General features: G+C 34.9%; 1 protein-coding gene across 13 annotated transcripts in view; it reads left to right on the forward strand.

The window, feature by feature from the left end:
• The window catches only part of MAGI2 (membrane associated guanylate kinase, WW and PDZ domain containing 2), a 659,127-nt gene that overhangs the window by 536,453 nt on the left and 108,538 nt on the right, over window positions 1-14,136 (forward strand). For all 13 annotated transcript variants that reach the window (XM_088134918.1, XM_088134917.1, XM_088134920.1 and 10 more), the window contains one exon: window positions 1,510-2,145. In XM_088134918.1, coding sequence (XP_087991044.1) covers window positions 1,510-2,145 — 636 coding nt within the window. The remainder of the gene's footprint in view (window positions 1-1,509; window positions 2,146-14,136) is intronic.

The following is a 14,136-nucleotide window of genomic DNA, read 5'->3' on the forward strand; positions in this document are numbered from 1 at the left end:
CATGCAAGGAGGGAACTGAACTAGATTGGAAACTGCCTTTTCATGAGTGTTGAATAACTCAGTTGTTGAAATGTGGCTATCAGGGACACTGGCAAAAGTGAGCCAAGTAGTCCACAACTCCTTCACATGCTCTTTTAATTTAGAGGGAAAGGTGATCTACAGCATACTAAATAAATACACATTCCTAAATAAATGTGCACTTGTAATGAGTTTGGAAGTTCCTATCTTTCAACAATGGAATCAGATATTTCAATAAATTCTAATGCAGTGGTGTCACACTGGAATCATCTTTTGACAGTTCTCTGTTTGAAATGGCAAGGTTTAGACAAATTGAAATGTTCTACTTGTTTCTCCAAGGGTTCCCATTTTTGCTGCCAAATTTTTGTCACTTCTTCATTAATGTAGAGACTGAACTGCTTGTGCTAGGCAAATGGACATGATTGACATGTGTTATACATTGGAGAATAAGCAGTGGGATAAACCTCTCAAGTTTTAACAAACATTATTAAGTCTTGTATTCCATAATCTTTCTTGATGCTGTGTCTGGAGTTTCTCACATGCTTTGATTCCTGTGCATTTGTCTCAGTGATTTGGTTTCTTGTTGCTGCTAAGTCATTGTTTTAGATCAGGAAGCTGTCAGTAGCCAAGCCTCTATAGCTCAAGGTAGTTCAGAGGTCAGTAGATTGCTGATAATACAATGGTGTTGTTTTAAAGGAGCTGCAGATAATAAGTCATGGTCTGTCACTTTCTTTTCTGGGTCAATCCTGGAGCAGATTATTCTTGGGTACAAGGCTGGCCTTATTGATCTGCGTCTTCACCTTATCGTGTAGGTAATTTTATTGTCTAAAAAAACACCTATTACAGATCCTTAATGTGTAAGTCTGTTTCTGATAAGCCATAACAAATGCAGTTGTCTCTGCAGCTTAGCCATAGATGGTGATTCTTGAGGTATGCTCCAGGGTGTTAGCTAGAAGGTGGTAAATATGTGTAGCAATCAGAGGGCAATCACTGTAAGCACTACATATAAGTGTGTTTTTTGACAGGTGTACATTGCATTTTTACTGAGAACAAAAATGATAGAAACTTTGTTGTGAATATACATTAGGTCACATATAAAATAACGAGGACTCCTATTTCATGTGCATCTTTAGAAGAAGCGTTTAAATATTAGTTTCCATAACAAAACTGAGGATTTGGTTTGCAGTTATGGGGAAAGCTAAATCTGCAACTCTGTGTATACAAAGGAATTACAACATTTTCTGTTCATTGTATTCTTTCCATGCAATATAGTTTTTGATTTGGAAATATCTATAAACTTGGAATAAAATCTTTAGCACATAGCACTACCAACATTATTTTTGCAGGCAGATATACTATACCTCCTTTCATTTTAAGCAATTGTCTCAGTAGCTGCAGCATAGTTGCTATCTCTCTTGGATATTCCAAATATATTCATTAAATTCAAGACAAGATGAATATATCTCATGTTACTTTTTTTTTTCTTTCTAGGTGATGTCATTGTCTACATTAATGAAGTTTGTGTCCTTGGACATACTCATGCAGACGTAGTCAAACTCTTCCAGTCTGTTCCCATTGGTCAGAGTGTCAACCTGGTGCTATGTCGTGGATATCCTCTGCCCTTTGATCCTGAAGATCCTGCCAACAGCATGGTGCCACCACTCACAGTTATGGAGAGACCTCCAGTAGTAGTAAACGGAAGACATAACTATGAAACTTATTTGGAATACATTTCTAGAACTTCTCAGTCTGTTCCAGATGTAACAGATCGGCCACCACATTCGTTGCACTCCATTCCAGCAGACAGTCAGCTTGATAGCACATTCCCACCACCCATTCATGATGATAATGTCTCAATGGCTTCTTCAGGGGCCACTCAAGCTGAACTCATGACCTTAACCATTGTGAAAGGGGCCCAGGGCTTTGGCTTCACTATAGCAGACAGTCCAACAGGACAGAGAGTGAAGCAGATTTTAGATGTTCAGGGGTGCCCTGGTTTATGTGAAGGTGACCTCATTGTTGAGATCAACCAGCAGAATGTACAGAACCTGAGCCATGCAGAAGTAGTGGATATACTTAAAGAATGTCCAGTTGGAAGTGAGACTTCTTTGTTTATCCATAGAGGAGGTAAGTCTAGAAAGTCTATACAATTACAATAATGTGTGTAAATGTTTTAAAATATGCCATATCACTGTGTTATGAAACAGAAGACAGTTATCTTCCTAAACACGGTAAGTAAAAAATATAAACATAATGAGCTATAAAGGCAAAATGTAGCATTATAAATTCTCCTTCCCTTATGTTTTAGGACATTAAACACTCACGTGAAATGCTACCTATACTCTCTATGTACATGAAAATGTGCGTATTTATATCTTTTTGTCTTACATAACGTTTGATCATAGTACACTACAAGTTGTTTCCTATTGCATATTTAAATGTGATTTTTCACTTGTGGACTGATCAAGCAGATCTCATGGTCAAACCGGCAAAGAATATATGCAGAAACTGGTTGCGTGTAAAACAGGCGCACACATATCACATAGATGCCCTATATTAAAGAATATTCTCCAACTGGATGATATCTGATATAATCCATATTATAAAATTAGTTACAGATTTTATCATTATCCTGCTGGCATGAATATATGAATGCTCACATCTATAAGTCATTTATAAACAATTACTACAGATTAAATTTAATTAGAAACTATCCTGAGGAATTAAAATTAATTGAACCTACTTACAAAGGAAGAGGAATGCTATTACACAAGTCTGAAGCAACAATGAAGGACTTAAACTGCTTGTTTAAGAGAACTCTTGAAAGCTGATAAAGAAAGGGGAATATTTAAAACCTGACAAACAAAGAGCAGATTTTAGCCTTATCTGGTGAAAGAGCTGTTAGCTTTTCAGTTAAGCAATCTGGGAGAAAGTTTAAGCAATTCACAGAGATTCTCCTTTAATTAATTCACCAATAACTGACGGCTGGAGTTTTGCTTATTCGGTTTCTGAAATTTTGTATCCTAACCCCCTTTTTCCTGATGGTATAAATGCATGCACAGAAATACCAACCCTTGCTACCACAGTTCTGAGGAATTATCTTTCTGCAGTTTCTCTATAACTGGGACGCAAACCAACTATAAAAATATCGCTGTGAAAATTATGACCTGAATGTAGGGTTTGACGTGGGTCAAGTTGGCTGTGTAGTGAGTAGTCTAAAATGGTGTATTCCTGGGCCAACCCATTTTCTTGTAGCATCTCATTTTTTATCTTTATCCACTTAAACAAAATACTCAGCAAATATAAAGCAAAAATAAAGTAACACTATAATAACAGCAGGGGAATAGTAATTTATTAGATAGATAAATTGTTTTGGAAAATAGATTCCAAAGCCTGGATCTGCTACAGAAAAGTTATACCATGAATTGTAAATGTTTTTCTCCTCCTCTTCTCTTCTCTTTCTTTTTTCCTTTTTAATGTGTGTGTACAGCACATTGGAGAAAGTTATATAGAACAGTCTTGATTTTTATAGTATCCTTATGAATATTTGAGAATGATTAGGGCTGCTCAGTTATGTCCAGGGACTAATAGCAGTGTATAAATCAGTTTGCATATGTATAAATGGCAGTACTGGTGCCTGTAAATTAGACAGCATCTCTTAAATGTATTTGTGAAATATGAAAAATACCTATCTGTATCTCCATGTCTCTATCTCTCAATATAATATGGCAAGAAAGGAAGTTCATTGAGGAGTATGTTAACCATAGCTTCACCATCATGGAAAAAACAGGATTCACCATCCCCAGTGTGTAGTATGCCCCTTCGGTTCTTAGCAATGAGGCCATGAAACCTAGCCATCTTGAGTGGCCCTTAACTACAAACCACAGCACCTTGAAAGACAAACCAGAGGAATTTCTTGCTGCTAAATTCTAAAATCTGAAACACATAAAGTTGAAGAGCTGTGGGAGTTTTCATTAAGCTCCAGCCAAAGTGGTAGAATCAGTTTTAGAAACTGTCATTGCTCATTGCTAAAGCCAAGGAAGTACAAAATATAAAGCTTATATTTTCTTTTAAAGCTTTTCCTGCTGAAAGCAGCTGATACTTTACTAGGTGCCAAAAGCAAGGGGGGAAAAAACTCTGAATTTTCACTTTCCAAGAATTCTATGAATGTTTGGATTAATGACCTGGCAGAAGATTTTACTCCTTTATCCACCAATACCTACAACAATAACATTGATGTAGCATAATATTGCTAGTTCTCTGTCTTCATTCAATTCATTAATGATGGAAGCGTGATGAAAGAGCTGTCCCTGCACCCCCAAAAAAGGACTTAAGAACCATATCAAAGACTTCTGAAGTTAAAAAAAAAGTTTTTATTTTTATTTTGAAGAAAACAGATTTTCATGGGAAAGTGTGCGTAGATGGTGCTCCGGCATTTTTGGTCTCTCACTCTGGATTTGTTACATTGGTAGAAGAAAAGAATTAAGCCATAATGGTGACTCTCTGCAGCGTATACTGACAAGCATTGGCTACTAAAACATTTCCAGATGCTCTGCATGATTTGTTGAATGTAGCCATCAGTGTTGTAAATTTTCTGAAGAACAGTTCAACTCCAAGATTGGGGGAACGGGGGGCTGCTCCTGGCATGGATTTGGGGGCTCACAAAAGACTTTTGTTTCATGCAGAGGTATGATAACTTTCCAAGGGAACATGTTTCCAAAACTATTGGATCTGAAATATGATGGGGAAGGTTTCCTCAAGCAACATAGATAGAATGGTTCTATCATGGATTTATAACCAAATACTTCAATTTTCATTTGGTGGACATTTTTGAATTTTGAAAAGGCTCACTTTTCAAAAGCAAGCTGAGACATCTAAGTTTTCATCTTTCCCATGTTTTTCTCATGTATTGAAATTGAAGATATAAGCATTGCAAAAAGGTTGTAGTGAATAAAATTGTGCTTCACCTGAACTACCTTGCAGACAAATTCATTTGCTATCTTCCAAATAACTTTTCAGCCAGTTCTGTCCATGAATTAGTATGCAGTCCAGTATTGATATTAATTTATTTCCAGATGTATTGCCACAACAAGAACAAGCAACATTGAACACAATTCAAGACAATTCTATAAATTCATCATGGATGAATTTGGGATAAAATATTTTTACCCAAAGGTTTGAAAATAGGTACTACATTTCATTCTTCCATTTTCCTCCATACACCTCAGGGGAAAATGCTTCACAACTTTAACTGCAATAAAAAGGAAATGAACTGAATTTAAAAATGATGCCTTATTATTTACTTTCATCTTTCAAATCTTGGTTTTCCTAGCTTGTGAAGGAAATACAACATATCCCTTCACATTAAATTCATTTTTTTACCTTTTTCTGTGTGTGTTAAATTGCATTTTCATTACATCTTACTACAAAAAGAACTATTTTATAAATATATACAAATATATGTAAGTGTATCTGTATCTGTATGTGTCTGTCTATATTTATATAGTTTTTGTGCTTATTTTTATTTTTAATTATGAATTGAAATGTTTCTTTAAAAGATGGACTTAAATGAGAAATGGAAAGTCGCACAGCTTTCTAAGAAATCAAAAACAGAATATATATTAAAGAAATGGCAACTTCTGTCACCTTGATCAAATGTGTCCTTTATTACTGCCCTTCCATTTAGCTCATAACTTTTAATTACCCTTTTCTATTATTAAATTTAAGATACTGTAAATACTTACTGATATTCTCTCAGAATATCAAGAAAATCAGCTTCTATCCAGTTTAAGTTCTGGGAAATTCTGGAAATATTAGGGTGATGCATTTAAAATATTGGTTTGTGCACATTTTTCCAGCAGTCTGATCTATATAGTCAATCACATTCTATATCATATTGTGCATATATATGTATGTGCCCATAGGTGCATATTTCCATATTTATTTATTTAGAAAATTTATATGGCCACCCATCTTAAATACAAAACGCTGTTGGGGGAACAATCCATACAGAAAAAACAATATAAAAAACCATATTCAGTTAAAACAATCCAATCAAGAAAAGATAACAAAGGCACTACTTAACAATTTTATTAAAACAAATATACGTATTTTGGGCTCCCCTTAACATCCTGACCCTAATGCCTGGGGGGAAAGCCAGGTTTTAACAGCATTCCAGAAAGTGAAGAGGGTCAGGGCGAGGCTATTCCACAGCTCAAGTGCTGCAACAGAAAAGGCATGTCTCCTTGGTCCCTCAAGATAATTTGGAGCATGTCAAAAACCCTTGGAGATAGTCCCACAAGTAACCTGGCCCCAAGCTTAAAGGTGATAACTAGCATCTTGAACTGCACCTATTAGCATATCAGGTGTTGCACAGGTGAATTATTCAAATCTTAGTATCCTATAACTTGCATTAGTATCTTCTACAGATTTGTCATCTTCATAGAGCAATATGTTCCCTCCCTCCCTCCCTCCCTCCCTCCCTCCCATTCATTCATTCATTCATTCATTCATTCATTCTTCCCTTCCTCCCATAGGAAATGTCATGAGGCTACCAACTTAGGATGAGCAAGAATAATAGTTACAAGATGTTATACTGAAACAACAAAAGTTGAGTTAATTGCAGTCAAAGCAAAACTGCCACTTTTTATCGCTAATATTTCTTTCTGTCGTTTACCTACATATAATATTGCTTTCATGTTAGCATTTTTTGTTAATATTTCATACAAAGCTATAGAATTAGTGGATGCTTTTATCTTTAGGGCTAGTATTATTGGAATAGCATCCAACAGATGCTGTGGAATAGTCTCCAACTGTATGTTGGAGAAGTTCATACTAAACTGACGTAATATTTTTTTTAATACATTTAAAGGCCAGATATGGGGGAGATATTTATGTATATATGATTAAGTTAATTAGTGTTAGCATGAATGAGAATTGTGTCACATTCAGAAGGGAATGCAGATATCTAAAAAATTATATTCATTACACATACAGAGACATTGACGTTTCTTTTACATACAACATGGGAAATGTGCGTTACAGGTTTTGCATGCAAAAGAGGTGAGAGATGCTCCTTTAATCAGCAGCTGTTACAACACCACCCAGAATATTTGAACTGGAAATGAATATTTGTTTTCATCTGCAGTAAGAGAATAATTTGTATTTGTTGATATAGATTTATCTCCTGCCCTACCACCTTATGACATCCAGGGCTGCTTCCAAGAATAAAAACTTCCTTAAAATAACACGAGAAAGAATAAAAACTTCCTTAAAATAACATGAGGATTTCAAACATTAAAATAAGCCTACAACATTAAAATGTTATTTCCAATATGGGACACAGATGCAGTGTTATCCTTTAAAGTAGGTCCTTGCTAAAGGAGTAGAGGACGGATGTTGACTTCATGCATGCCATACAACCAAAACCAATATTTTATAGCACATGAGATTGGCTGTGTTTGAATATATATATTTTTTAAAAATCTGCATAGCATGTAATATTCATAGTAATATCTTTCTTGGTCATCCGAAGCAGAATATTGTATACATAGTATTTGTAACAGCATAGCAGTATAACAGAAATAAAATAATATTGCATTAAAGAAGAGATATTCTCATTGTGACATAGATATAAAACATAGCTTTATATAGATTTCTTTTAAAATCCAAAAGTATACCTTCCTGTGTAGATGGAAGGGCAAAGTAACAAATTATTTACAGTCTAATTTCCCTGTTAAAACCTTCTGTTCAGTGTTTGCTTCATATAACTAAAAATACATACTCAAGTGACATCTTATCCAATTGTTTCATTAATAATTCCTGACAGATTGATGTTGATCGCAGTATGTATTTGAACTATTTCTGGAAAATCAGCAAACTATCATGATGATACAATTTTTCATGAAATGAATAAATATTTTTACAGAAAAATCTGGAGAAAAAATAAAGCATTTCAAATATTGGCATTTTTTTAAAAAAATCACATTATTTAGATTTTTCTTTACATTCAGCAACAGCATATTTCAGAATTCATTCACATCTAATAAATCACAAGATACCCATAATTTATGGGTTTTTGCTTCCTATTAAATCACAAGCTTTATGTTAGATTGGACCTTGAAGAAGCAGGATAAAAGAGGATGCTTTTGAACTTTGGTGTTGGAGAAATCTCCTTAGAATACCATGGATAGCCAAGAAAACAAACAAATGTATCATCGAACAATCAACTCAGAATTCTCACTCAAGGCATAAATAATCATGCTCAAATTATCCTACTTTAGACACGCTATGCGAAGATTGAACTTTCTGGAGAAAGCTGTAATGCTAGGAAAGGTGGAAGTAAAGAAAAGAAGAGGTTGACCAGCAGCAAGATGGATGGACTCAGTTACAGTGGGAATGAGTGCATCATTTGAAGACCTGAAAGACCAGGTTAGGGACAGATCATCATGGAGAAAATCTATTTATGTGGTCATTAAGAGTTGGCACCAACTTGATGACACATAATCTAATTTGGCAAAATGGTATGAATCAATATTAGAGCTATTATTCTATTATTAACATAATACGTATAATCTTTCCAGATCAGATAAAAACATGATTCATCTGATTTCTCTGTAGAATAAATATTTTTATTTTATTCATCCATTCGTTCATTCAATTTGTATGGAAGTCCATCTCAAAGAATTGACTCAGGGCAGCTAACAACAATAAGAAACCAGCAAACACCCCCCAAAATAAAGAGGCAATAGGCAGCCAAGATTTAAAAAAAAAAAAACACTGTCAGTACAAATAAATACAAATATTTCAATAAAACTAATTCATAGGCTACAACAGTCAATCTGATCACCAATCCCAGTAACGCAGCCATGTCTTCAGGGCCTTCTGAAAGGACAACAGGGCCAAGGCCAACCTGATCTCCAGGGGGATGATGATCTACAAGGCAGGTGCTATGACAGAAAAGACCCTCCCCCTGGATCCTACCAGATGGCACTCTTTAATGTACGGGACTAGTAACATGCCTCTTCTGCCAGATCTGATAGGACAGGTAGATTTAACTTTTCCTATGACTAAGCTAATTTTTCAGTAATTTGGTATATATTTTATGTTAAGAAAAGAAATAGTTTGTGAAATCCAGCAGATTTTTGCCTAAATTTTCTAACTGCACCAGGATGGTAGAAGGAGATCTCCTTGATGCTATTCATTGTTTATTAATAAACATTTAGTTGCAGAAATATATTTAGACTATTTATAAACCAGCTGGATCCAAGGACTTTACATTTATAATACTTTTGAAAATCTCAATAATGTCTAATTCTGAGAGCAGGGAATCCAAACACTGGGCATCTCTTCAAGATAATTCCAGAAGTTTCAATTTATCTAAGTACTAGCTATTTTTTTTTTATCGCTGGGTTCATTCAGGTGTACAATCCTTGGAAAAACTGTAACAACCATGTTATTAATATCTTTAGTATTAATAGTAACATAACCTTGAATATCCTTTTATTGCTTTTACAAATCATTCTTTTGCTTTTCTGAGTTTATTTGCCAATAATCTTGTGTTCTTATAAATGAAATTCATAATATGTTGGTTCAAAAATAAAAGTTGAGTTGAAATTTTGTCAATTTCTGAAAAATCCAGCTCTTTTATTTTCCTTTCTAATGGTTTGTATATATTTCTTGACCATACATTCAACCCATATAAACTTAAATTCTGAATGTAACAAATTCATTGCCTGTCTAGATTTCTTTTTAATCCTGCTCATTTTGTTTATACATTTTCCTCTTCATGCCTTCATGGTGCCCAATCTTGTTTAGACAATGTTTGCTCCCCAGCGTTTTCATTAAAAAAATGGTCAAAACTCAAGCTAAATTTGTTTCACTTGTAGACTGTAAAGCAATCTGGAATTAAAATGCCAAAAATAGGAAAATGGGATGCATTCATTTAAGCTAAACCCGAAAATCACTGGAGTGTGATCTGAAATGCATATTAGCACAATGTCTGCTTGTTGCAGTTCAAGGAAGTTTTTGAAACCCAAATATAATCTATCCTTGAATGAGATTGATGCCTGCCTGAGTAATATGTATATCCTTTCATTAAGGGATTCATAGTTCCCCAAAGCCCATATATTTGCATTAATTTCTGCAGCTTTTAAATGCTAACACTTGCCTTTTATTTTCATGAAAAATTATTTTATCCCCAGGTATTACCTGCATAAATATAACCCTAGAATCACATTTCCCCAGCCAAACCTACTCAAAGCTTTCACAACTTTCTGGATGAATCCAATTTGATTCTCATTTGGTGCATACATAGAAGCCAGTGCTATAGTTTTATTATCAAATTTGCCTTTAATGAAAATAAGCCTTCTCTCCTTTTCTTTCAGAATCTTTTCAGCCTTAAAGTTTATATTAGTCTTAAATAAAAGGGCCACACCTCTTGACTTATTAATGTCTTCTGGAAAAAATGGTCTTCTAATCTATTTGTCTTTGATCCTTTTAAACTTATGTGTTCCCTTTAACATAACTACAAATGGGTTGAAAGATCTTTAATACTTGCTAGTTTTTAGCTCTTTTTATTGGTGCTCCCAACCTCCTGGCACTTTGAAAAACTACTGTCTGTTGATCGCCCAATTGTGTACTGGGCTTCTGTCCTTCCTGTCTTGGTTACCAGAAATGTAAGTGCAACTGTGAAAACACATCTATTATGTAAACAAATAATTTAATAATTAAATGAATAGAAGTGGTGGGAATTATTTTCTGATTTAGTTATCCCTTTTTTCCCCTACTCTCCCCATTTCCCCAACCTATCCATTTTACTCTCAGGTACCCATTCAAGCTCTCCCAAACTCTTTTAGACCAATTGTGAACAATCACAAAGGGTTAAATAAATCATTGTTTATCTAATATGGGGGCAGGATGCTACGTTGACCTCTTTCCTCTTCCCTGCCAATCATATTCCTATATTAAAATTAATTAAAATAACAATAGTAATAAAATAATAATAAAATAAAATACTTAGCACTTTATTTTTTCTCATTTATCTCCTAATAACATTGAACACTTATTCTATAACATTCAATGTTTCTATACTTCCCCAACTACAAATTGTCCTTTTGTCTTAATTTTCTTCTTGGAGAGTCATACAAGTCTGCCAGTGTCCAGTGTCATCTTCTGTTAATCATTAAGTGAGTATTCCTTAAATTTGTTAGAACTTTGTCTCACAAAGGGTTGATTTAGCCTCTCTTCCTTGTGGCTTCAACATAATTAATTTGAAAGGAAATCCCCATTTGTACCATATTCCACTGTTTAAAAATAAGTCTTCAGTAAAAGGTTTAAATGTTTCTTTCTCTGTAATGTTGCAGGGCTAATATATATATAATATATATATATATTCTCTGTAATGTTGCAGGGCTAATATATATATATATAGGCATTTAATCTCTGTGTTAGCTTATCCTTTCCAGCTCATGAGCTCTTTACACAATTTTGTCTCTTGAGCTTTTACAAATATTATTACATCTTTTGGCTTTTACTAAAAGGGGGAAAACATCCTCATCGCTTATATTTATATTCATCTTAAAAGATTAGACTTTGGCTGATCTTAAAATTGCTGCCCAGGTCAGACCTGCCTAACAGGAGTTTCTTCTGGATTCTTTTTGTCAAAAGGATAAAAGCAGGATTGCAGCATTTCAGTGCAAGCTTCACCCCGTTCATGCATCATCTCAACACACATACAAAAAGGTGGAACTTATGGTGCAATACTGCTTTTGTCATTTGTGTCTGCCCCCTACAACCTCCCATCTTGGAAAGGAACATTTTTAGTGTACTCTTTTTAGTTTTCAGTCATCACAGAAAAAAAGACATAATTGTCAAGACTGAGTTTCACATTTTGAGATATGGAAGATTTTAATTATCTCTTCTGGAAAGGTTCTTGGAAGAGTGTCTCTTCATTTGATTAAAACATTTTTCGATGTTTTACTACAGTCTTTCTTATCATCTTTTTCCCCCTTTGCCAGATTATTCCATTTTTAATTGCTGTTTTATTCTGCATCGCTCACATCATGCCAACTCCTCTTCTCAAATCACTTCTCCTAAAATTGGTTTTGCAAAATGGTGAAGAATTTTGCACACAGTCTGCCTCTTGCCTGTACTAGTAAACACTGCACTTAGGGTAGAAGGATTTTCATTATTTCGCTCACCCAAATTGCTTCCTGAATTATTGTTTTTGAAATGTGGTGCAGGTATATTCCAAAACTAAACTGCACCCCATTTTGCAATCAAACAATCACAAGGATTAAGTAATCTAAAAATATTCTGAGCGTTCAGTGCCTGTCACAGGCTTTGCTCGTGATTCCGGTATTTTTTTTAAAACTATAAAAACAGGAATATTCATTGGGGAGGATGCTACCAGTCCCTTGAAGTAAAATAGATGCAAATGGATGTAAGGTGTTTCGTTCCAGTTGGTGATAATGCTCCAGAACTCTGTTCTTTTATGGTTCCTTATCATCCTAAAGTGAATAAATAGGCTTTCAGAGAGAGGATGCATTTAACTAACTCTCCCAATGGAAGGCTTTTTTTTATATAAATATGGATATGTTCATCCTAGCTTTAAATAACATTTGCTTGTACAACATTCATTCATTCATTTATGCATCTTATCCAGCAGGACTGTATAGAACAAAATAACAGAACTAACAAAACAGTAATAAAAACAATAGATTACAAAGACTGGGGCCACTGAGGAACCATAAACAGCCCAAACAGCCCAGGGTGAGCTCTCAACTCATACCAGACTTGTCTTTAAAAAGTCAAGTTTTCGTAGCTGTAAAAACTGTCCCGAAACTCACCAGGACAGGACTCTACTCTTATCTCAGCAAATAAAAGGGGGGCTGCAAGCTTGAACAGATCTCAGATCCCCCAACTTTTCTCTCCCAAGTACAATGAAAAAGCTAGCAGCAAAGGAAGCAATACATGAGCAGCAAATGCAAAAAAATAAAGCCCACCTCTGTGGTTGAGTCTGTTCCATCAACCAAACACTGGAAGTGACCAAGCACGGTAGCTTTCCTTACTTAAGGAAGAAGTAGGAGGGTGGGAATTGGCCAAATCATGTGCTAAATCCCTTCTTCCTACACCTTTGGAAGAGGACTTTGTTGAACACATTGTGTTACTGAACTCATAGCAAGCTTTTGCCTGAGGGAACTCCACATGGGAGTTCACACCCAGTCAGCGAAAAACAATACAAGAGCAAATCTGACCATTACAAAAGCAAAGGACAGGTTGAAACAAGTCATTCCACTCATCCCATTAGATAAGGTAGGAATGAGAAAGGATCAAAAGAGTCTGGATATTGTTTTTATCTATAAGGTTTGCTGAAATACTATGATCACTAGAATTCTCTATTATGGCTTCCTGTCTTTTTTCAGATTACTTATCAGGAGTTTGTGGATTCTTGAGACCTTGCTTACTAGGTTACAATCCTGCCTGCTGGGTGAAATACAACACTATTAGCTCATTTGACAGCCCAACTGATAAGATAGCCTTGATAATTTTACATAACAAAGTAAAACTTCCTTCAAGTCAAGCTTGCCTCCTAGTGACTTCATGGACATGTTAATACAGTTATCTTGGCAGCAATACAAAAATGTTTGCCACTGTTTTTTTTCCAGGATGTTTTTATCAACTTTCTTGGAGATTTCATGGCAATCTCCCATCCAAGTATGAACCACACGCAACCCTGCTTTGCCTTCTCACTCAAAGTTGGCTTGCTGCTATCGAAATCTTTTTCTCTGTCCTAGTAGATATCTTCTAGCACAGATAAAATAGTACTGTTTAAAATATAGTGATTGTTTCAATTAAAAGAATTGACTATAATTGCAATTTTATATGCATTTGTTTTCATGCTGGTATTCTGGCTCAATTTACTTCTAGCAAAGAGGGTTTTGGCCAAACCAGTTGCCTGTAGTCTTAGAAATGAGTTTCCCTTTTATTCCTCTGCTTACTTTTACAAGTTATAAAGGTGGAATTTTTGCAACTATGAATTACAAATTCTAGTTCTCAAGAATCTCAGGAGAGTGTGAATACACATCTTCTCCCTCATGGATAGGTAGCATAATATAG

The sequence above is a fragment of the Python bivittatus genome, unplaced genomic scaffold (genome assembly GCF_059951505.1).
Source record: "Python bivittatus isolate LINGU-HERP-01145 unplaced genomic scaffold, Pbiv_v1 ctg000120_np1212, whole genome shotgun sequence".
Lineage (NCBI taxonomy): Eukaryota > Metazoa > Chordata > Lepidosauria > Squamata > Pythonidae > Python > Python bivittatus.